The sequence below is a fragment of the Ammospiza caudacuta genome, chromosome 1 (assembly GCF_027887145.1).
Source record: "Ammospiza caudacuta isolate bAmmCau1 chromosome 1, bAmmCau1.pri, whole genome shotgun sequence".
Lineage (NCBI taxonomy): Eukaryota > Metazoa > Chordata > Aves > Passeriformes > Passerellidae > Ammospiza > Ammospiza caudacuta.
Window position 1 is genome coordinate 113,974,061 of NC_080593.1, and position 22,796 is coordinate 113,996,856.

The following is a 22,796-nucleotide window of genomic DNA, read 5'->3' on the forward strand; positions in this document are numbered from 1 at the left end:
AAATTTAAAAAAATTATGCAGAAGCATTAAATTAAATAAAATCTTTTGTACACAAAATGTTGGATGTTTTGTACATAGTGAGTGAAAAATATGCTTTCTGTTTTCAGCGGAACTTTCAGGTTTGCTCTTTATAGGAGATGCAATTCTGCAGGTGAGTAAAACTGCAAATTATTTTGTCTGTATTTTTCTAGAAAAGTGAAATGAAATCTATGCTTATGAAATGTAGAGTAAGTCTTCTCTTTATCTTTTTAATAACAGATTAATGGAATTAATGTGAGAAAATGCAGGCATGAAGAAGTGGTGAGCTTTTCTGTTTTTTAGTCTACTTTTTTTGTCTTTTGTAGTTGCTGAAATGATAGTGTATGCTGATAGCAATGCAGTGGCATCAGCTGTTTTATTGTTATTCCTAAACAAATATGCCTGTACCTTCTAACATGACAAGCAACAAAGTGCAGTCTCTTCTTCCTAAATCTGTGTAATTGCTCTTCTCAGATAGGCTTTTCTATATTAAAGGTGATTGTTTTATTATGAAGATTTGAGCTGTACAAATTCCAGCATTTCTTCTTCCAACTAATAGCTGTCAAATTTCAGCACTGCTACACCTTTCTGGCTGTGTGGGGTCATTTTAATTTCAACAGCTGTAATTTACACTATGTTGGGGATTTGTTTTTTGGTTACTTTTAATCCTATTCAAAAAATGAGAGAAAACTATTCATCTGCCACTCATCCTCTGGCTGTTCCTTATGAGGATGCTCTTCTCCTTTAGCTAAGATGCTATCATTTTGGGTATAAAACAAAATTTTATTTAGGAGATTTCTTCTAGAGAAGAAATTTTGAGAGATCTGTAGCAGTCTGGTTCCACTGGTGAATCAGCTTTGCTAAATGCATCCTGTATTTTAGCCATATTTTCTTTTTTTTGACATTTCTTAAATACTTTCAGAAGCAGAAAACCCTTTATTTCAGATAAAAAATGCCAAAAATTATAAGATCACCAAATAAATTACCTTTAAATCCTGTTTAGCTCCATAGCATTTGTACCTGTGTTTTTAAAATGACGTAGTACTGACATATTTCAATGCTTCTCTTTCTGACTCTTTGCCAATTCAAGGATGCTCTTTGTGTTTCATCCAGCATTCTGCTCTATGGCAGATCAGTGAACATGTGCTGTTCAGGTATAGAAAGCAGGAGTTAATGTAGATGAAGTTCTGATGAAGAACTTTATTGCAGGCTGAAAGATTAGATCACTGCACTACTCTTCAGTGTTTTTGCACACTTGTTTCCTTTTGGAAATCTACTGAAAATCCTGCTTCATTCTTCAGAGCCTTCATCATACCCCCTTCTGTATAAACTGGCTAATACTTGTATTTATATTGCTTTTAAGTTTTGTCTGTGCAACAATAATCAGGTTGTAAATATTTTATATGTTTACTGCAGTTGATTTGTTTAATATGCGTTAATATGGCAAATATTTCAGTGGGATTTAAATGTTTGAATTACAAAACATGAGAAAGATGTTACCAAAAGAGTAGCCTTGTACACTTGGATGCAGATTGAAAATTAGTTAGGACATTAGGCTTTTATTTTCTGTTTTCTGAGACATTCTCTAAACCCTCAAAATGATACATGAATCTGCTGGGTATTTATGATAAGGTTGAAACCCATTCATGGGAAGAAAAGAGGTTTTGGAAAATTCGAACGGGGAGATTGACATGGAGGAGTAAGTGTTATGTTAAATTTTGATTTATACCTTATTTATCTAACATAATCGGCTTTTTGAACTCCTTGTAGGTAATTCTCTATGAATTAAAAAAAAGTATCTTACCAGTTTTGGGTGTGCATTTATGTATTTGCCAATGGTTTAGGAATTCAAGAAGCAAATAGGTTCTAAATGAAATCCTTATTTTAATTAAGAATATTTTTTAATATTTCATAGCAAATATTGAAAAATATTTAAATAGGATCAAATTTCCATATGACATTTTATAAAAATATGCATACGAGTTATTATATATAATATAATTTAAAAAGCCAAAGTAAATGAACTCTGATAATCCATTCTTTTTCAGAAACATTCACTGTTATACGCTACGTGTTTATGGAGTAAATTTGTTGTAAAGCTGCAATTATGGTAATAGATGTGGTTCTGCATTGTGTGGTAACCTGTGGGTTAAGGCTTAGCCCTCAGTAAAGAGTAAATACATGAACTGGTGTGCCAGCAGGAGTCACAGGTAGGGTTTAGTCTGCAGCACGTCCTTTGCAGCTTGACTTGCTCTTGGACTTCTATCCTGTGGGGTCGTTATCAAATACAGGATCTGTAGCTCTAATCTTAGGGAATATAGAGTAAATAGAAGGATGTGGAGCCTAGTTGCTTGCAGCAGAGAGTTGAACAGGAGTTGAAACTTAATTTTCAATCCATATTGCATCAAGGCACTTTTGCAGTGGCTCTGCAGGACGCCTGAACTTGTAGCTTTGTTTTGTTCTGATTTTTTCTTTACCTAATTAAGACTTAGCAGGTACAATGTTCTGTAGGGTGTGTTAGTGTTTGGGTTGTCTTAATGTCTTAGAAAATTTTCATTGTAAACCACTGGGTAATTTTTTTCAGTTGCTAATGCTGAAGATACCTGTAAAAAATTCAGACTTTTATCTACAGTGTTACACTGATGAGCATTCATACTTTTCCTACATGCTAAATGTGTTGCTGCTTATGGAAACTTTTTAAACATAAGTCATATCTTCACAGCTCTGCAGTGAAAAAATTTGTGGCATAATCACTGCAGCCTATTGTATGAAACTGATGGTTAGTCGACCCGGGTATTTAATCTTGCTTTACTGATAACCATTCTATGTATATAAAATTATTTAAGTTTCAAAATTAGGTAGTTTAATCCAACTCATGGCATCTTTAATAGCAGGGAGAATCTTTCCCCAGAGTACAGTGATCTCATTTAACATCGTGGGCGCTCTGTTGTCTTTATTGTCTTTCATTAATTTTGACATAGATAGGTGGGTAGATAGATGGACTAATAGACTCTCATAAGCCTGGATAGGTAGGTTTAGTCAGTTCTTAGTGTACTTTATTGGATTTCTTTACATGGTTCCTTTCTTATTATTTTTTTAGCTTTAGGTAAATCACTTAATCTTGAGCTTAGTTTCCTGCTTGTAGAAGGTGAAAATATTGTTCATACCATGAAAGCATTTGATGAGTATCTATCAAAGACTGTCTGTAAGCTTGTTGTTTCTCCTGGGTTGTAAAGAGCCCCAACAGCATAAAATTGCTTTGGTCTTAGTGCTCTCATGTGGTAAGGTAAAGACATTGTCTCTCAGGTGTAGTGTCAATACAGGAGGAGGCTGCAGAAAAAAATAAGCTATAGCAATTTATCATAAAGAAATATCTCTCAGCACCTCTCAAACTATCAGTTTCAGCCCAAAAATGCAATATGAACTTGTATGTAGGAGAAGAGTCCATTGCATCTGTTTAAATACATAACTTTGTGCTCTTTTTACTCAGGATGTTTTAATTATTTCTTTAGTAGACTCTCCTTTAAAATTTTCAACAAGAATTTTAAAAGGCTGAAATTAGGATTATTCACAGACAAATCTATGCGTTTTGGCTTATAATTAATGAGGTCTAACAAAACAATGCACGGCTTGTCAGACCTAGTGGATGTGGTTGTCCACCGTAATAGATATGATTATTTTTAAGGCTGGAAATTAATGTATTTCTAGCTTTTACCTCCATTTATTGTCCATACATAAAGTTGGATAGACAAGCACCAACATAGTATGGTTGTATGGATGTTTTTGGTGGTTCTGGGTCTAGCCACTATGTCAATAAAAATGGACAAGATTCTGGGAGAGAGTGAGAGTGGCCCTTGAGACTCTTGTAAATGGCTATGAGTAGGAGAGTATGTCAGTTCAGCTGGATACTACCCAAAACCTTGTGTTGGATCTGCTGCTCAGGGTTGTAGTGCACCAAATCATCTAGAGCCAAGGCAGAATTGCAGTTGAATGAAGGCTGATATGTTTAATTTTGTCTCTGTTCTTAATGTTGTGAATTAAACATCTCAGATAGTATCAATAACTATGCTTACATATCTCTTTGCAACTTAGCATCTGTTTTTTTCTCTTAGGAAATAGAAGAAATTAAATGACTATGGGTATGAAGTAATTTCTTATTTCTTCTATTTGGGGAACATTCAGGGAATGTTTCTAATGAAAAATTACAGCTCGCATGTGTCAGTTAATGTGGCATTTGGGTTTTCCTTGAAAAGTAACAGGAAAAGCTCAAGTAGTTGCAGGTAGCTATAAAGACAGAATAGATATTCAGGCTTTGGTGGATTTTATGTAAAGGTAACTACAATATGTAGCACTGTGGTTCATTTCAACACTGCTTGCATTTTGCACAAGACACCATTTTTTTCCAGAAGATTGGCCTGATGTGAGATGTCCTCGTGCACTGTGTTGAACCTTTTGCTTCCCCCTTTTCTCAACATTCACAGCAGAGCTGTGACTGTGCTGACTCTCCATGAGTCATTTATGTTATGTGAAAATGGCAGTGTAGGGATTGTTGCTGCTTAACTGCAATCATCTGCACCTAATGAAACTCTTACTCTGGACTTTCTCTTTAAAACTGTGGTCTCGTTAAAACTCTTTTTTAAAACTCATTATGAATAGCTTTGGCAATGCTTCTTGTAAATATTTTTAAGCAGAAGAATGAGCTTCTGGTATTGAGAATGGGTATTTTTAACACAGGAACCTGAGAATTTGGTATTTTTAACACAGGAAACCAAATGATCTGAAATCTTCCTCCATCTTGACCTTACTGATGTGTCTTTTGGTAAATTATGTTGTTATCTTATCTTTGTTTCCTTACCTATCAAACAGACACCTAGACTATTATAGGATTTAGCTCTCTGAATTTTATGAAGTACTTCTGAATCTGTTATAGAAAAGTACCTCTGCATTAATATTTTGCAGTTTCATGAAGTGATAATAGGAACCTGCAAACACAGATTACCACTTTCTTATGTTGCAGAGATCCTGTACTTTATAACTCATGGCACAGCCATTTAATCCTTTCCCCTCTAGACAGAATGGCGACTCTAAATGTGGAAGCTGCACAGCCAGTGCTTCTAAGACTATAATCAATCTGCAGCTTTTAACTTCTGAATTTAAAAGTGAAATGTAAACTTTCTGGAAATTCAATACTTACTCTTTCCATAGAGCTGCTGTATTCTGTCTAAGACTTGAGTAATAACAATAACGATAATAATAGTAATAATAATAATAATAATAGTAAACTGATGTCACCTTAGCTATCCTGGCATAATTAATGAAAATACCTGTTATTGAATATCCTAATGCTTATGAAATTTGAGCTAATAATAATCTGTCAAATATTTCAGCACTGATTTGAAATAAGTGCCCATCAAGTGGAAAAGTACCTAACAGCTGTAAATAGCCTGTTTCAGCTGTTTTCAGCTCTGTGTTGGAAATTCCTGGAATCTGGATATATCCTGGAGCAGTATTCTAAATGTGTGTTCATCTGCTTTTCTAATCTGGTTTTAGCTATGTTTTATTAGTGTTTAAATAATTTTTTAAATTGTGCCAAACTCATTAAAAACTTGAATATATTCAAGTACTATGATGTTAGATTTTTAAAATATGTTAATATGTTGCTAGTCTTCCTAATTTATATTTTCATTTCTTTTTCTCAAGATACCTGTAGTTCTATTAGTCATTTTATTAAGATTTCATCTTTTGAAACTACTCATCATTACTGCTGATTTTTAATAGAAGGCAGTAGAACATTCTGTCATGACTAATACCAAGCCTAGATGATTAATATTGTTATTTCCTTATTACATAGCTATGGTCCTCAAAGCAAAAATCCATTAGGGTTTAGCAGGATAGAGTGAAAGATTGAATCACCAGTTACGGCACAACATCCTTCAAATAACTGCCCTTGGTTCCTCCTTTGTCATACAGGTCTATTAATTCTGAAAGCCTGAGCTGCAAAGAAAAGAAACAGTTGAGGAGTGGATTTAAAGTGTGTACCATCAAATGTGCTTTGTTTGTGACCTTTTGTTTACATTGATATTTTTACTGTAAAGGCTCAGGTTTCTCTTCTTCCTTAGGAAGCAAATTGAAATATTTTCATCTTTATTTGCACATGAGTGCACTTTACCCTCCAAAAGACTTTTTGAAATATTTCATTCTGCACAGCATCTCCTGGTTGTGGAGCTAAACCTCAATTACACTTTAGTTCTGGGACCCAGTGTTTTTCTTTCTGGGCATAGCCTCCAAAATGTAGAAAAATTAAACAGACACAAAACACTCCAACTTAATGTAGGAAAACCAGAAACTCCTATGGACATAGAAATGATCTTCTCTGGTCACTGTAAAGAAGATTTCATTTACTCATGACTAGAAAATACTGTCCAACTGGCACCAGTTATGTTTTCTTTATATAGGTAACAACCGTGTGATATAGCAAAAAAAAAGCAAATGTTCACCTCGAAAAGGCAACTTCTGTATTTCTAATGGCTTAATGTGAACCTGAGCGAGCAGTGGGAAGACTACAGCAGTTGTACTCATTTAACTAGCCAGGAGGAGTCACAAATAGGAGGTGTGCTCAAAGAAGTGCAAATGTGCACACACATAGTCTTCTAACAACTTTCCAGCAGTTAAAATACCTAATTTAACTCCAGAAATTTCATTGTTCTCACTATAGTAAAATCAAGTGGGTGCCAGGAAAAAGCTTTTAATCCAGGGATTATCTAACACCTGTACATATTTTTAGGTCTTTTTTTTCTCTACATTGGGTCTTTGTCTTTTGACAGTTTGTTCGGTGGAGGAGGAAGAGGAAAGGAGAATGGACTCTATATAATTTTTCAATAGTATCCAGTGTTGGCCTGTTCCAGCCTGATACATGGAGGTTTCCAGATGGCCCACCCCATACTTCTCAACCACTAGTATGGTACAGTATGGTACTGGTGTTTTGGTATCTGTTTGTCAGAACTGGGCCTATTTCTGGATGTTTTTGGTTTTTTTTTTTTCTTTTGCCCTGATAGTACTGATGCCGTTATACGAGTTCAGTTTGGTACTACCTGTTTCTTGTTAGCGGCTTTGAAAGAGACTGTGGCTAGTAAAACAGCTTGCAGTAGTAAGAGTTTCACAGGTCACAAGAAGAACTTCTGTGCAGGTTTAATTACTGAAGGAAGAAGCTCTTAAGTAAAAAATTAGAACAGTTACACGTTCTCTAGATTTTTGGGCAGATGCCTGCAAGAGTTACCTCCCTGTGCTGTTAATCCTTTGTGAGAAAAATGGGAAATAGTCACTCCTCAGGCTGAATTGGCATTACCAGGATAATGACATATATCTTTAAATGTGATCTAGGAAATGTTCATAGCTCTATTCCACTTCACTTGCCCTTGTCAAGCCAACAGTGATTGAGAGCATTTAAAAGATTTTAATTGTGCTGACCTGTAAAAAGGAATTTTCGAGGGATTGTTCTACATCAATAAAGTCCCATATTTAAGCATTGGCTAGCAGTAGGATGTAATGAGGAGGTTTCTAGAGTTTCTGAAATGCATTCCCTTCTTATACTATTCTGAGTATGAAGCACTTATGTAGTAAATGGATAGACAGGCATATTTCACAAAATCTCCACCATTTTTCAGATTTCTTGAGTTTTTTTTGATATTCTTTGTTCATTTTGTTCCCATATGTTTATATGGGAAATCAAATAAAAAACATATTCAAAATCCCTTGTGTACTTCAGGTCATGTGTGATTTCTGAATGAGTGATTGCAGAGAAATGTTCGTGAGAACTAAAGTTTACCATAATGAATGCTAACAGATAAAATATTTTATTTAAATATCCATCACCATGAAAGATTGCAAATTTTCACAGACTATAAAGCATCTTTCCATCAATCAGTAAGTGAGGTTTTAGGGTAAAGTGAATCACCTACACAACAATGGCAACAACAAATCTATGAAACAAAGTTTTTTGGGGTTTTTTTTTGTTTGTTTGTTTTTCTTTTTTTTATTTTTTTTTTTTTTTTGTTTCCAATTAAAACACTGAGAGCTTTGGAAATTGAAAGCTTTAAGACATTTAAATTTTTGATTTTACTTCTACAACTGCAGCTTTTAGTATTCCAGGATCTTTATGTCTTAACAGGAAAGTGCTGTATAAATGGGGGCATGCTTTGTTGAGTCAAAGCATCTTTATATTATGTTCATTAGATATCATGGAGCTATGTAGCATCAGCAGTGGTTTTTTTTATTTTCTGAATTTTTATAGACTATGAGAATACAGAGAAAATTGTAAAACTAGAATTAATAAAGTTTGAGAGGCTTGGACTTTCTAAAAGTGTGACCTGTAGTTCATGCACTCATTTGTAATATTCTTGCATAATAACCTAGTAGCAATGTAATAGAATTATACAAATCATTCTGGTTTTCTTTTATTGTTGATGTTGCAAATTTTGTTTCTGAAAACACATTCACTCTATATAATAGTCGATAAATTATTGTTTTTATAAGATTTTATAGCCTCAAATGGTAATTAACTGCTGGCAAGAATGGATTTCTGTGGTGTTATTGCTTAATTAAGAAAATAAGAAAAGGTAAAATAAGGGTTGCAATCGGATAAGTAGCCTAATCAGTTTTGATTAATATATCAGATTTATGCTTAATTTTGAATGTTACAAAGACCTCATGCTATAAACTGATTAAAACTATAATTCAGCACTTTTTTGTCATTGTGCTGAAATACAAATCTTTTTTACTTCTTTGGAATTATATGCTAATCTTTTTTGTTTCCAAAATATCTATAAATGTACTCCAGTTAATTAAAATATCGCATGAGTACCGCCAAATCCAGTGTTGCCTTTAAAATTTAGACACTGATGAAAATGATTTTAAAAATGTTAAGGAAATATGATTTCTCAAATTTTCAAATTATAATTATTTGGATCCCAATTTAGCTGAATCCGTATGTATTTGCCTACAATTATAAATTTACATATCATATTAAGTTGGGGAATTTCTTTTTTACAAATATTTTTGAAGAACAAAGTAATTTTCTCAACTTTCTCAACTAGATGCAGTGCCATTAATCTGGGGCAGAAAAAGTGCTACTGCATTAAATGGCATGAAATTATGTTACAGAATCACAGAATTCTTATGTGTTTTCCCAGCTGAGAACTTTTCCCACTGGGCACTTTCCCTGGAGTACTAAAATAACTTTCTCAGAGATTAGATCCTGAGCAGCCAAAAGCTTAGAAGAATTAACTGCTTATATTGATCTAAAACATTATTTCAAATACAAATTTGTCCAGGAATTTATTTTTTGTCATACTGAAGTTGATAACATTCAAAACTGAACAAATAGGAATAGGTTTGTAGAGTAATATTTATTCAAATACAGAATTAGAATTTGATTTCAAATGCTTTAGGACCACTTTTTATTCATTTTTCATGAGCATTTATATTCTGGTGCTTGATTAGCATGACCGTTCATGAAAACTAAATGTTAAGGTCATATTTGCCAACAGCAAATTTTATATTGAATATGTAAATGTGAAATTTGCTACTAGCTGTGTGTTTGACCCCAGCCTTGCAATGGGATTAGTGTGAGCAAACTCTTGGTCTGGGAATGATCTTTTTTTTTTTTTTTCCCAGACACAGAGCTCTGCATACTCAGGCAAAATGTTCAAGCCATGCAACATTTATATTGTTTTCATAAAATTTCTTAAAATTTTAAGACTGTACTTAAAAATACTGTGTCAACTGGATGTTTTTCACTCTTCAACCACTAGGAGCAGGAACAATAGCTGGAATGTTATAAAGTCTAGTAATGTGTATGCATTTTGAATACTACTAATGAGGCCTTCAAAAATTGTAAACATAAAAAATTGTACTCGTTTAGTATTTAGTGGCTGTCTTAGAAATTTCGTGGAGAATTCAACCAGAAGGACACTTTTTTCCTGGTAAATTTGAATTGTAAGAACAATTTGACTAAAAAGAGCAGGAGATTCTTATATATTTAATGGATTATTAAGCAGCTTCATTGTTTTGTTAATAATCAGGATTAAAAAGCACAAACCATTCAAGATCATTACTATAATAAGAAAAAAATGTCCATTGTGATCAACTATGAAAAGAAAGAAGTCCAAAATCTTTAAATGAATAATTTGATTAGAATTATTTCTTCCTGTGGAGGAGTACACATTAACTAAAAAATTTCAAAGACCCTAATTTCAAGTTATTTTCTAGTTTCTGTCACACTTTACTGGGAAAAAACATTTCCACTTTTTACTTTGATTTTTACCCTTACAAAAAAAAAAGTTGAAAAAGCAAAATTTCTGCATGAAGCTTTTTTATTTTAGTATAATATATTCCAGCAAAAGAAGAATACATATCCATTCATAAGAGGTTTCTAGTGATCATCATTTGAATTGTAACTGGATAAATTTAGGAATCATGCAGATAAATGGAAGATTGAACTTTATTCTGTAAATATTGATTTTGGTTTTTTCTTTATGTAACATGGTTAATGTCTTTAGCCTTTTGCTATATTTTGTATTTTTATGACTTTTGTATTGGGAGTGGAGAGTCATAAGTGCTAGGTCATTCTTCTAAAGTTTTCCTGGATAATTGCTAAAATGTGGCTTTTGGTTTTGAGACATTATATACAATGTTTTTCTTCAATTCAGCTCATGATTATGTGCTGCATTAGGTTGTTTTCTCTTACACTGTTGGATAGACCATGTGTTATACACTCTATTTTTTTCTAGAATAGTCATTGCATTACCATGCATTGTGTGCTGTAACACTTGCAGGCCACGAACAAACTCTTAATATTCTGCATAGGACATACTGATATTATTACCTGTTGTGCTGGTTTTCACATTTTATTAATTAGTAATTTAATGACTGAAGCTCTGGCCTGTATACAGCACAAAGTTTGTTTGTTTGGGGCAACTTTTATCACCAGAAAGTGTTATTCCCATATAGTCTGTCATTTTTTGTAGGTTGATGGATGGTAATCAAAAGCTGGCTTAAATAGATGTTGGGGAAATCCATAATGGGATATGGGATATTTAGTTGATGTGTATTATACCGACCTTAAATTTTTATTTTTTTTTTTAGTCCAAGAGAATGTGTTTTATTAATTTTTTCTGCTTTCTTTTAAAGATGATTTTATTGATCTCTTACTATCTTAAACCCTTATTAGAGAATAGCACCACCAAAGATTGGTTGGTAGCCTACAAATAATTTGAAAATTACAGTTCTGGCTTATGCTCAACACTTTATATTATATTGGACTAAAATCCACTAAAATGATACTATTTGTATAAGTAATAAAGATTGATTCTACAAGGGTTTTGTGTAGATATGATGAGTCAGTAGAATTTCTACATATTATCGAAGTATTAAAATATAGCCTGCTTAAAAGAAAAGAAAAAAATCTTTGAATTTTTATGTCATGCATCTTTGAAGGTAAATGTGCAAAGCCTCTGGAGCCTACTTAAAGTGTGTTATAGTTGCTACAGATGTTGATAGATTTTTCTGAATATTCTCCATAACTAATTGGAAGGAGAAAAAACCCCAAACAACATTGTCAGCATAGACTACCATCATGGTTGCTTTCCAATTATTATGAAGTCCAAAAGTCTTGTATCTTAAATTAGAAATCCTCTGTAGATTGATGGGAAAGCCTATCATTCATCTGGCCGTGCACACCACTGCACACACGATGCTGTGCAAGCCTGTGGAAAGCTGTGCAGAAGACGACAGGTGCTGTTGCAACACTGGTGTAAAGTCTTCTCCCATTTTTTTATGACTGTTGTTTGCTTAAAGGGTTCACACATTTCTCCCAAAGAAGCTTTGGTAAACATCTGGTTTTGACAATGTTGATTAAATTGATCCCAAACAAAATCTGGCTCCTGTGTAAATTTCTGAACTCTGCTGATGAGAAGTGTACTGCCATATATACAGTGATAATGAAAGTGTGTTGTACGTGAAGATGAAACATACATGTAAATCATATGAGTTAGAATCTAAATTAGGCTTATGGATTTATAACATTTGACTAATGGTAGAGTTGAGTAGGTTGCCTAAATACATGTGGGGATTTTATAAGTCTCATAGAGTTGTAATACACAGTTAGAATCACGCAATCACGCAGAATCACTAGGTGGGGAGAGACCTTCAGGATCATCGAGTCCAACCCAGCCTTAACACCTCAACTAAACCATGGCACCGAGTGCCACATCCAGTCTTTTTTAAACTCATCCAGGGATGGTGACTCCACCACCTCCCTGGGGAGACTATTCCAGTACTTTATCACCCTTTCTGTAAAAAAACTTTTTCCTAATATCCAACCTATATGTCCATTGGCTCAGCTTAAGAATGTGTCCACTGGTTTTATCAGTTGCTTCCTGGAGAAAGAGACCAACCCCCACCTGACTACAGCCACCCTTCAGGGAGTTGAAGAGAGTGACAAGGTCACCCCTGAGTCTCCTTTTCTCCAGGCTAAACACCCCCAGCTCCCTCAGTCATTCTTCACAGGGCTGTGTTCCAAGCCCCTCACCAGCCTCGTTGCCTCCTCTGGATGCACTCAAGCCTCTCAATGTCCTTCCCAAACTGAGGGGCCAGAACTGGACACAGCACTCAAGGTGTGGCCTCACCAGTGCCAAGTACAGGGGCAGAATGACCTCCCTGCTGCTGCTGGCCACTGTTCCTGATACAGGCTTTAACTACCTGAAAGTTTTTATTGTCCAAAAGTATTCAAGTTTCCTATTTCATATTAAAAAAAAATGTAAATTACATGCTGTTTAATTTCAAGCACACTGTGAAAAATTCCATTGGTATTTCTGTCATTTTCAGTGTTTTTAAGAGATTTATCTTGTTCTTCTTGGCTAGTTGCTTTGGAAGCCATTACATATCTAATTTGAAAATATGTGTTCATGAATTAGCTTTGACAGAGAGAAAGTGCCCAGCTGCCGAATACATAATCACATTTAAAAAGTGGAACATCTGTGAGTGTTTAAAATGGAGAACTCTGTAACTAGTTCCTGAGTAACTACAACATTCATTTACTGTAGTTGAATAATCCTGGAGAAGTAGAGCCATTCATGGAGTAGATAATGTGAAAACAAAGATAGGCAGTTCTGAACTCTGGCATGTACTTACTACAAATAGATACACCAAAAAAGCTCATAAAGCTTGGAAAGATTTTGGCTTGAAGTCTTCTAGTTCTTTGGGGATTTTTTTTGGTGTTTTCATAGGTATTTTCTTGTCTTGAATAGCTGCCTATCATGCAGAGCTGAATGGCTATTAAATGCATGTTTGTGTATTTCTTCAATGGACCACAGTCCCACACAAGTAGTAGTCCATAGGTTGAGAATCGTTAACAGGACCCGTAGTTTGATATTGAAATGAACATTTGCATTAGAATGAACCACCAGTTGGGATGATTCAAAGAATATACTGGCAGATCATGATAAATAGTGTATTGTAGTTGGGATCTATGTAAGGAGTTGTTAATTTCCGTATTTCAGAATATGGTATGAAATGTTTCAGCCCAAGGACCCGTGATGTCCCATATGACCTATGAGTCATGGCCTCCAGGGTGTGTTCTCAGTTTTGGAAGACATAGCATTTTTTAATTCCTTGCATTTCGTAGTTTGTGTATTGGAGTAATGGCCTTCTAATTATTTACTATGAACTATGATGACCAGTACGTGCAGCTTTTAGAGAAACAGAATTCAAAGTTAAGGTATAGGGCTTAAGAATGCAAATTAAGCACTTAATAGCAGTATTTTTATGAGTGATATTATTGATGCTAAGATTAAGGGAAGAAAAACAGGAAAATGCTGCAGACATTTTTTTTTGTTTGCATTGATACCTTTTGCTAAAGCACTACTATATTACTTTTCAATAAATAAACATGCAGCGAAGCAATAATTAGTTGCAGCATGCTACTATTCTGACTGAAAGAGCAATAAACATTTTTGTGTTGACTGTGGAACATAAGAAAGGTTAAAGAGTTCCAGAAAACTGCAGTCAGATCTTTTAGACAAACTTGGAAGTGCTGCATTCCACACGTGTTAGACTTAAAAGTTTGAAATCATATTCTTTTTGTGCATTGAAGGAAGAACTGACAGGAGTCTTATGTCCTCTGTGTGATCTATATTTGGTTGTCTATTGCCTGGTGAATGTTTTTTATTTTGTAGGTTTATTATGTTTTCAATAATTTTTTATTAAATTAATCTCTTTCTCCTACTTCCTCATTACACTTATTCATATTGCTTGCATCTGATTATTTTAGTCATTCCTGTGAAGGAAATTCTGTACAGGTCTCTCAGTGTTAGCCAATGTAAGTGGCCTACTTGGCATGTAGTCTTGAAAGACGATGAAATCTATTTTTAAAGGAGGATCACTTTGTTTTCTACTTATACAGTGTCAAGATTGCATGTTCTGGTACTTCTGTGACTAAAGCCCATGAGCCTGTGAAAATAGGTAGAGCAAGGATCAATGAAGGAGTTTATCTATAAGATGACTGGTATGATGCTGTACATCTGAGAAACCACCTAATGGTCTTGCTAAAACATGTGCTGTCCCCTGGGATCAAGAGTAATTTTCCTTCAAAGTGGCCAGTCTGATGGGACTTGTCAAAAAGCATCAAACCCTGAATCTCTGTGTATGTTACTCTGAAATGATCTTTTTGTAGTGCTTTAGTAGCTGGAACCTTCACTAAGCAAGCACTGCTTCAATTCCATTGCTTTGTCATCTTGCAGGTCCATAAACCTCTATCTGCACTTTTCCAAATAACTCTTTAGAGGTGGGCACTGGAGGGTGTCTTTGCTGTAAATTCCTATGTTACTGTATCCCCCTGCACTGTTTCAAAACAGTGCTAGCAGCAGGATACAAGCAGAAGAGAGCTCAGAAAAGAAGGGCATGTCTTCCTGTGTTCTTGGGAAGTGCAACGCTCTGCTCTGCAGCTCCTGTCCCCTTGTTTGCGATAGCCCCCAGTTCTAGTGTGCAGCCCTTGGGTTTATGTCTAAATATCTAACATGGTTTTTGGAGCCAGACAGCAAAAACTTTAAAATGTACAATTGTGATAGTGTCAAACTATAGCCTGAAGTGTACTTTTAGTTGTACAGTCTGAATAGGAACTTCTGTCATAAAATTTTGTTCTATATACAGCCATATACACCATACGCAGTTCGCGCTGTATATTGGAAAGAGAAATTTTCTGAAGGGAAGAAGCTTTGATATCTCTTGATAATATATTTCTTTATTAATTTCAATTATTGGCAAATACTGTGATAAATATTTGGTCATAGGAATTAAAAGCTCACTATGCACTGATGTGTTCCTAAGAGTTCTGTATTAACTACATGATGCTTTTACTAAATAAAGAAGTAGATTTTTAAAATAAACACAAATTCAAGAGTTGTGTGCATGAAGCCTGGTAGGTTTTGACCTCTGTGTGATTGTGTTAAAATGTGTGTTTTGTTATATGCTGGTGGACCTGATGCTTGGGCATTGTGCCACTGTAGAGTGGCTAGAAAGGTGTCTTCTAACTTTTTTTTTCTGTTTTCCCAATCTGTATAGTTCAAGGTAATCATCAAAAAATTGAATTTTTCTTTAAAAACTGAAGAGTGAAATTTGCTTCAAGAGAATATAGATCTTGGGATCTAAATAAGTATTCTGTTTTAAATCCTTACCACTTTATTGGTGGGTGAATTTCACTGGTAATTTGAGAGGGGATTTGCAGTCTTATTCATGAAAGAATATGTACAGAAGGGACTTCATCCTTCATTGCTTTCCTGAATATATTGAGAGAGACTTCAGCATATGCTGAAATGTTTTCTTGACCTGGGAATTTAAAAAGGTTTATAAAATTAAAAGGCAGTATCATTGTAGACATTATTAAAAATTTGGATTAGTGTTGTTACTATGTAGATATTTTCTTCAGCAATATCACACATCACCAGAGAATTTACTTTTTCAAATAGCCCCCTTACAGTCATTGCAGTAATTGCATAAAGATATAGTCACTGTCGCTCCAGAAACGCTGACTCTCTAGTCACTACTTCACACAGCTACTGGCTCAGACATGCACAACTGGGTTTTTTACCTATCTCATTTCATTCATGAACATCCTAACTTTATATAGGGCTGTTTGTTGTAGAAGTAAATTAATTCTTGGTCCCACTGGTAGCAAGGTTATACTTTTTATAACAAAGTTTATTGGCTTTATTATATATTTAATGCTTCTGTTTGTACAGTTCTTTCCATATGTACTCATTCTGAATTAAAAATATATAATATGATTTTTAAAGCAGCAGCAGGAATTTAATATATATAGCCATAATGTTGATGAGATGTTAAGATTTTTCTGTGTCATGGCTTTTTCCTGTTATAGGGGTGATTTTGTTAGATGCTGTGCACCAACAAATGAATGGCTTGTATTATTCACTAGCTGAAATAAAAACATAAAGGTAAATAAACTAGTAACAGTAGTGCTAAATATCTTTTTATCATTTAGTCCATGAAACTTCTATATCAACATATTAAGTGTTACTATTATTAATTTTTAACTAGAAAAGTTAAAACTTTACATAGTTAGGTAAATTCATATGCCTAAAATCTAAGTCTTCATAGAATATCTCAAAAATATTAACAAAAAAATCTATCTTGACTAGTCTTGAATAGACTAACTTGAATAGTCTATATAGCCTCGGAAAATAAAATAGATCATTGCCTTTCAATGATCCAAACAATAAGCAATTCTTTTTAATGGTATCTGGTCATGCATTTTCTGCAATTTAGGACACATTGTTTTAGAAATTGCCAGATCTCTTCTGAAGGGAGTTTATCCGTGGCCTGCAATGGGAATATATAACGTAGTGGGAAATTAGAAATTTTAGGTCTACTGCTGAGTTAAATTTTTGTCATACAAATATTCCCTGCATTTAGCACTGGGAATTTTGTGTGGAAGACCACAGTGAGTTCTCCCCTCAGTCTCCCCACTTTCAGGCTGAACATACCAAAAGTTCTCATATGGTTTCAACTTCAGACCCTTCACCATCCTCATAGCTCTCATTTAGACACTCTCTAATAGCTTGATGTCTTTTTTTATATTGTGGTGCCCTACACTGCCCCCAGCACTGAAGGTAAGGCTGCCCCAGTGCAGAGCAAAGCAAAGCAAGACAATCCCCTCCCTTGCCAGGTGGAGATGTTTTGCCCAGGAGATGTGGTTGGCCCTCCTGGCTGCCAGGGCACTGTTGACTCATATTCCACTTGCCATCAACCAGGATGGCAAAATGTTTTAAATATTTTTATTTTATGCAAATTTAGACATGGCTTCTTAATTAGCAGTAATGAACTGAAAATCTCTTTACTTATATAGCTATTTTTCAGTAATATTCAATTTTGTGGACCGTTTATACACAGTGGGAATGAGGCCCTAATTTAAATTCAGTACTGACACAGACTGTTATTTGTGGCTAGCATTATCTTTAGTAATTTGATTTTTCATTTCATATGTAAATTAAAGACAAAGAATGTAAAATAACAGTAAAGCTTTCAAATGAAAGCAAGAAAAATACAATAAAGTAATTAAAATGCTCATTTTCTTCACCTAACCTTATTTCCCAGAATGGTATTGTTAATGACTAGAAAGTAAGCAAATGGAATCGATAACTCATCTGCTCTTTGTTGAATTATTACCTAGTAGTTTTCTCTTTTAATCTTTTATCTCTCTTTAGTCTTTATTCAGCATGTCAAAATGTAGTAACTTTCTGGATTATATGCTTCATCCACTCCAAAATACATTTCACTGAATAAGTATTGCTGATTTCAACTGAAATGTGTTCCAGCTTAAAGTTTTCATCCTATGAGATAAGGAGGTTTGAGGGAGAGAGAGGTAAGAGAAAAAAGTCACAGTAGGCTACTTATGGCTTCTTACAGGCTTTATAAAGCAATATATTATCAAGTGAAATCATGTAGACTCTTGGAAGAGCTATTTAGGGCTGTTATTGTCTCAGCTTCTTTCAAAGATGATATTCACTTATCCACCATCTTAAAAGGTGACTTTAATATATAAAGTTAGTAATGCTGTAACTTCTTCACTTTTTTATTTTCTGTTTCTGAGTAAAAAGAAATACCTTTTTTTAACAGCAGAGAGAGTAGCTGTATTTTCCTGCACTTTGTTTGTCCACATCTGTTGAAACAATACAGAGTACATACCTGTAAGCTTCTGCTTTGGTTCTGACTATTCTAAACTGTGTTACTGCTACATAAGAGAGGAAAAGAATGAATTTTCTATGGAGGCTGAGGATATAGGATGGTATCTATCATTGAATTCAGGACTTCAGAGTCTTAGTCTACTTTTCTGCACATTACAAGTCATCTTTCTAAGAAATAATTGCTGCTTACAAATTTTAAGATAGAAAATGCATCAGACCTGGGAACAGCTCATAAAAGAGACTCATGTTTCAGCCTAAGAGATTCCATGATTCTGTGTTACAGATGAAGGTTTTGGATGCAGTATAAGTTATTAAATCTGTTGTGATGATTCTCTGTTTATTTGCAGGCATACTTATAAATACATAATAAACTGCAAAATGTGCATTAACTGCCACTGTGTTATTTTAAACAATAAAGACCCTAAAATTTCAGTTACTGAATTAAATATTCTGTCATCATATTTCAGTCCTCTGTGGCAACCAGCCTGGAGTAGGCAATATTGTGTTTGATGATGTATCAGAAGGCAACAGTTTGAAGGCAAAGTTGACATTTTTTCCTGAAGAATTACTTTAAGTTTACAGCATAATGCAGTGATTGCATGTGAAAGCATCCCAATGTATAGTTATACATATGCATGTAAATAACTCTGTTGAGTAGGTTATTGACAAGCATAATTAAAGAATAACAGTGCTTCATGAATTATTTACAAAGCTTTCTCACAAGCAGCAGCATGACAGAAGAGTTGCCTATGTGTTATCCAGCTACACAGGAGAAAGGGAGGAGATATGTTCTAGTTTAAAATGATTGCCTAATGTCTCACTGTGTAGCAGCTCTCTCTCACAGCAGCTCTCAGCTGCCTGTGATCTGGCTCTTCACAGTATGAGCACAGTCACTCAGAGAGACATGACATTCTGTCATTGTACACCCAAATTAAATCAACCCTTGAAGGATTTTGAAGTTATAGAGCCAGAACAGGAAATGGTTGTTCTCTGAAGCAGATCTGGTTGCTCTTGGCTCTCATAAACCAATTCAGATGTTCCTCCTCAGCCATTTAATACAGCATTTGGCTTAGTTGCTTTTGTGCCTCCTTTCTGCTACTTTTGGGAGGTGGCTGGAATCCCTCATTCTGCTGTATTTTTGGGGTGTCTACAGCTGTATCCCACAAAAGCTAAAGATGAACAGAAGCCAAAAGGGTGACTACTGGAAGAGTGCAGGAAGGCTAAATGTATTCCCAGCTGGATAGGTTCTTTGCACATTCTATGTCCAAAATGCAAGATGCCCTTTGGCAAAACCTAAGCTTGTGCTTATCTAAGATTTAAGGCTTAAAATAGGTTCTTTTCCTCTGTGTCTGTGATGAAGATTAGGTCTCTCATGCATGCCGGAGCGCCTCAGCTAAATTTAACTCTGAGTGTTGGAAAGACTTGCTCATAGGATTATGGTACAGCTGTGGAAACTACTGCTGTTGTTTTGGTTGAGGATTTATAAGACAAGAGAAAATATATGTGCAAAGAGAAAATATGTATGTATTTTTTAAAATAAATACATGCTAGGGGGGATGATTCTTGATCTGAAAGAAGGAGTTACATAGCTGAATATTTTCAAGGAGAAAGTCTGCAACAGCACAGGTCAAAGCCAGTACTAATACAGAAGGGTAATGCCCCCTTCACCTCATTAACTGTATGTGTGGCTAGAAACACAATAGACAAGTGCATAGCAAGCTTTACATCTTGCGTTATTCTCAAAGAAATGTAATTGCAATAAACTGCTAAGCAGTTACATTCTGGTATGGGAAAGCTGTGTGGTGTTGCTTATATTTGCTAATGCATTTTGATAATAAGTTTATTTCAAGGTGTCTGCCTTTATTTCTTTTCCAGGTACAGGTCCTTCGCAATGCAGGGGAAGAAGTGACCCTAACTGTGTCCTTTCTGAAAAGAGCACCTGCTTTTCTCAAACTGCCACTGAATGAAGATTGTGCATGTAAGCCTTTATTGCATGACCAAAGAACCCTCAATTTAGTACCCAGGAGCACTTGCAGCTTCTGGAACTACAGTGCATTGAGGGTGATTGGCAGCTGCTTTTACAATCAGCATTGGTGTCTAAATATGAGTTGATCCTATTGCCAGGGTTAGTAGCAATAGGAAAAATTTTTCTCTTTCTCAAGAGAAAAATTGCTATCTATGGTAGAAAAAACAGATAGACTGGTGTGAATCAGTAAAGTTGCAGGTGAAACAGTAGAATTACATTAGTTTGCAATGGCTCACATCCTGGTGCAGAGTATTTAAAATCAATTTTTCGGGCAGCATCAGCTAGTATTTTAGTCCCAGGGAGTTTTTTCTTGTAAATGTGAAAATGAGATTGTGTGTATATATTTAGAGGACTTTGCTGTTTAAAATTCAGAGGCTTTGGTGGAGATGTCTGTCTACCTAAGAATAAATTACTCTGGAATGATAAGTATTTTGTTTTAGTCCAAACTGAGTTTTAGTGAACTAGCCCCATGAGAGTCATATGGAGACAGCTGTCTTCCTTTAATTATATTAAATTGTAAGTGTGGATGCATAATTATAGGCAATTGCAGCATATCTAACCATATTTATATATCAGCCTGTGCCTTTTGCCACCTCTGCTTTCCTTCTGCTTTTTACTCACTAAGAGAGTAAATTAAATTGCTCAGTTTAAAGCAACAAAACAATAAATATTGGATTTCAATACTTATAGCCTTTAAGTTTGTAGGAATTAAATAATCTAAATAATGAAATAGCATTTTATACAAACATTTGGTGGAACCTTGTCTTTTTATTTTGCCTATGTATTAAATTCATATGAAACAAGAAAAAAAATCAGAACACTGTATTCTTAAATAAAAAATATGTATCCCAGTACTTTTTCCTTTCTATGAAAGGCTGTGGTACCACAGAGTAGCCTGAGTGATGCACAGGAATGTGCATTTGCATGGGTCCTATCTTGTCACTTTTGAGGAGTAGCACTGTAATTTCCTAAACCATTACAAGAACATTTAGAACTGTAAACTCCGCTGAGAGTAACAAAAGGATTATCTGACAAATTCCTTCCAGTAAAAACTGACAGACAAGGTACACACTTCCCTTTTATTGTCAAATTTGAAAGAAACAATGTGGGATTTTTTTCTTACCAAGCAGAAAATAACTTTTTTAATCAAAGAATTGGGAAAGGTTTTCTTGAGCCTCCATTTAGTTTGCAAAGGCAATCCACTCAAGCCAGTAAACAGATACTGGCTGAATAGAGAAAGTAAATGAGTGTTGTATAAGTTTTTTGGGTGTGGGAAGAATGCATATATACATATACAAATTTTAATTATAGATTAACAAAGAATTTTCTTGTGAATTTGTATTTGTATTAGGTGCCCCCAGTGACCAAAGCAGTGGCACATCCTCTCCCCTGTGTGACAGTGGTTTGCATCTCAACTACCACCCCAACAACACGGTAAGAGCTTGAACCTCCTTGATGGAATTACACAGAAGAGTAATGATAGTATAATAGCTAAGTGGAAGCACTAATAAATGACATCAACACGGAGGAGCTCTAGCTAACTCTGGAGACATACAGTTCTGTAGAGGGAAACAAGAGTAGCCAGAAATTATGTCTGGGAATTAAACGTGGCAAATTATTACAGCTGAGATTGTGCCTTGATGCATGTGATTACTGTTTACTTGGGCAGTAGGGATTTTGCAAAAGTTTTTCCTTCTACTTTTTTGCTCCGCATAGGAATTAAAATTCTTGAAATGAAAATATATCTATTTATAAAAAAGGGAGAAAAGTTTTTGAGAATGTTTTCCATTACTTATATTGCATGCATTATCTAAAGCTTTTGGCAAAAGATGATCAGGTGCATGTTTTTGCCTAATTTTAAGGTGAGAGTGTTCTAGTAATGTGTACTTGAAATCTTACCCAAACTGGGATAACATTGTGGAGCAGAGTGTCTCTGGGATGAAATGCTACAGATGTCTGATCAGATATTTAATAAAAGACACCTTTCAAGTGCCACAAGGGCCTTTAAAAAGTTTTCTTAGCCAGAAAATGCAAGATTTCCTTTGTTTTATACAGATCCAAAGCTTTTTTGTTCAGTATTTGGCTTTGTGATAGATGAAAATAGAATTATAAACCAGTATAAATCATAATTAAAAAAAAAATTAAAACCTGAAACGTAAGCCATACTGAGCAGCCATTTAGTTTCCATCTTGTTTTATTATACTTTCATATTTTCTATAAAATGTTTTAAATAGCAGCCCACAGATTTAAATATCAATACCACAGATTTAAACAGAATTACAATCTGGAAAACCCCTTGAGAATTATGAACATTTTAGGAAGTGGAATTTATGAATAGATAACATCAATAAAATTGATATCAAATAAAAATAAAAATACGTGTAACTGATGCAGCGATTTATTCAACTAGCTGCTACAATTCTAATTTTGCTTTTATGATAAAAAACATGCTTTCATTTGTGAATTCTTTTTTTGCAGATGTCAAAACTTATCTAAAT

At 34.6% G+C, this 22,796-nt stretch overlaps 1 protein-coding gene across 2 annotated transcripts in view; it reads left to right on the top strand.

Moving 5' to 3' along the window:
- Positions 1–22,796, top strand: part of SNTG1 (syntrophin gamma 1) — a 320,400-nt gene that overhangs the window by 187,703 nt on the left and 109,901 nt on the right. For both annotated transcript variants that reach the window (XM_058804463.1, XM_058804473.1), the window contains 4 exons: positions 108–151; positions 259–300; positions 20,148–20,250; positions 21,650–21,732. In XM_058804463.1, the coding sequence (XP_058660446.1) occupies positions 108–151; positions 259–300; positions 20,148–20,250; positions 21,650–21,732 (272 nt within the window). The remainder of the gene's footprint in view (positions 1–107; positions 152–258; positions 301–20,147; positions 20,251–21,649; positions 21,733–22,796) is intronic.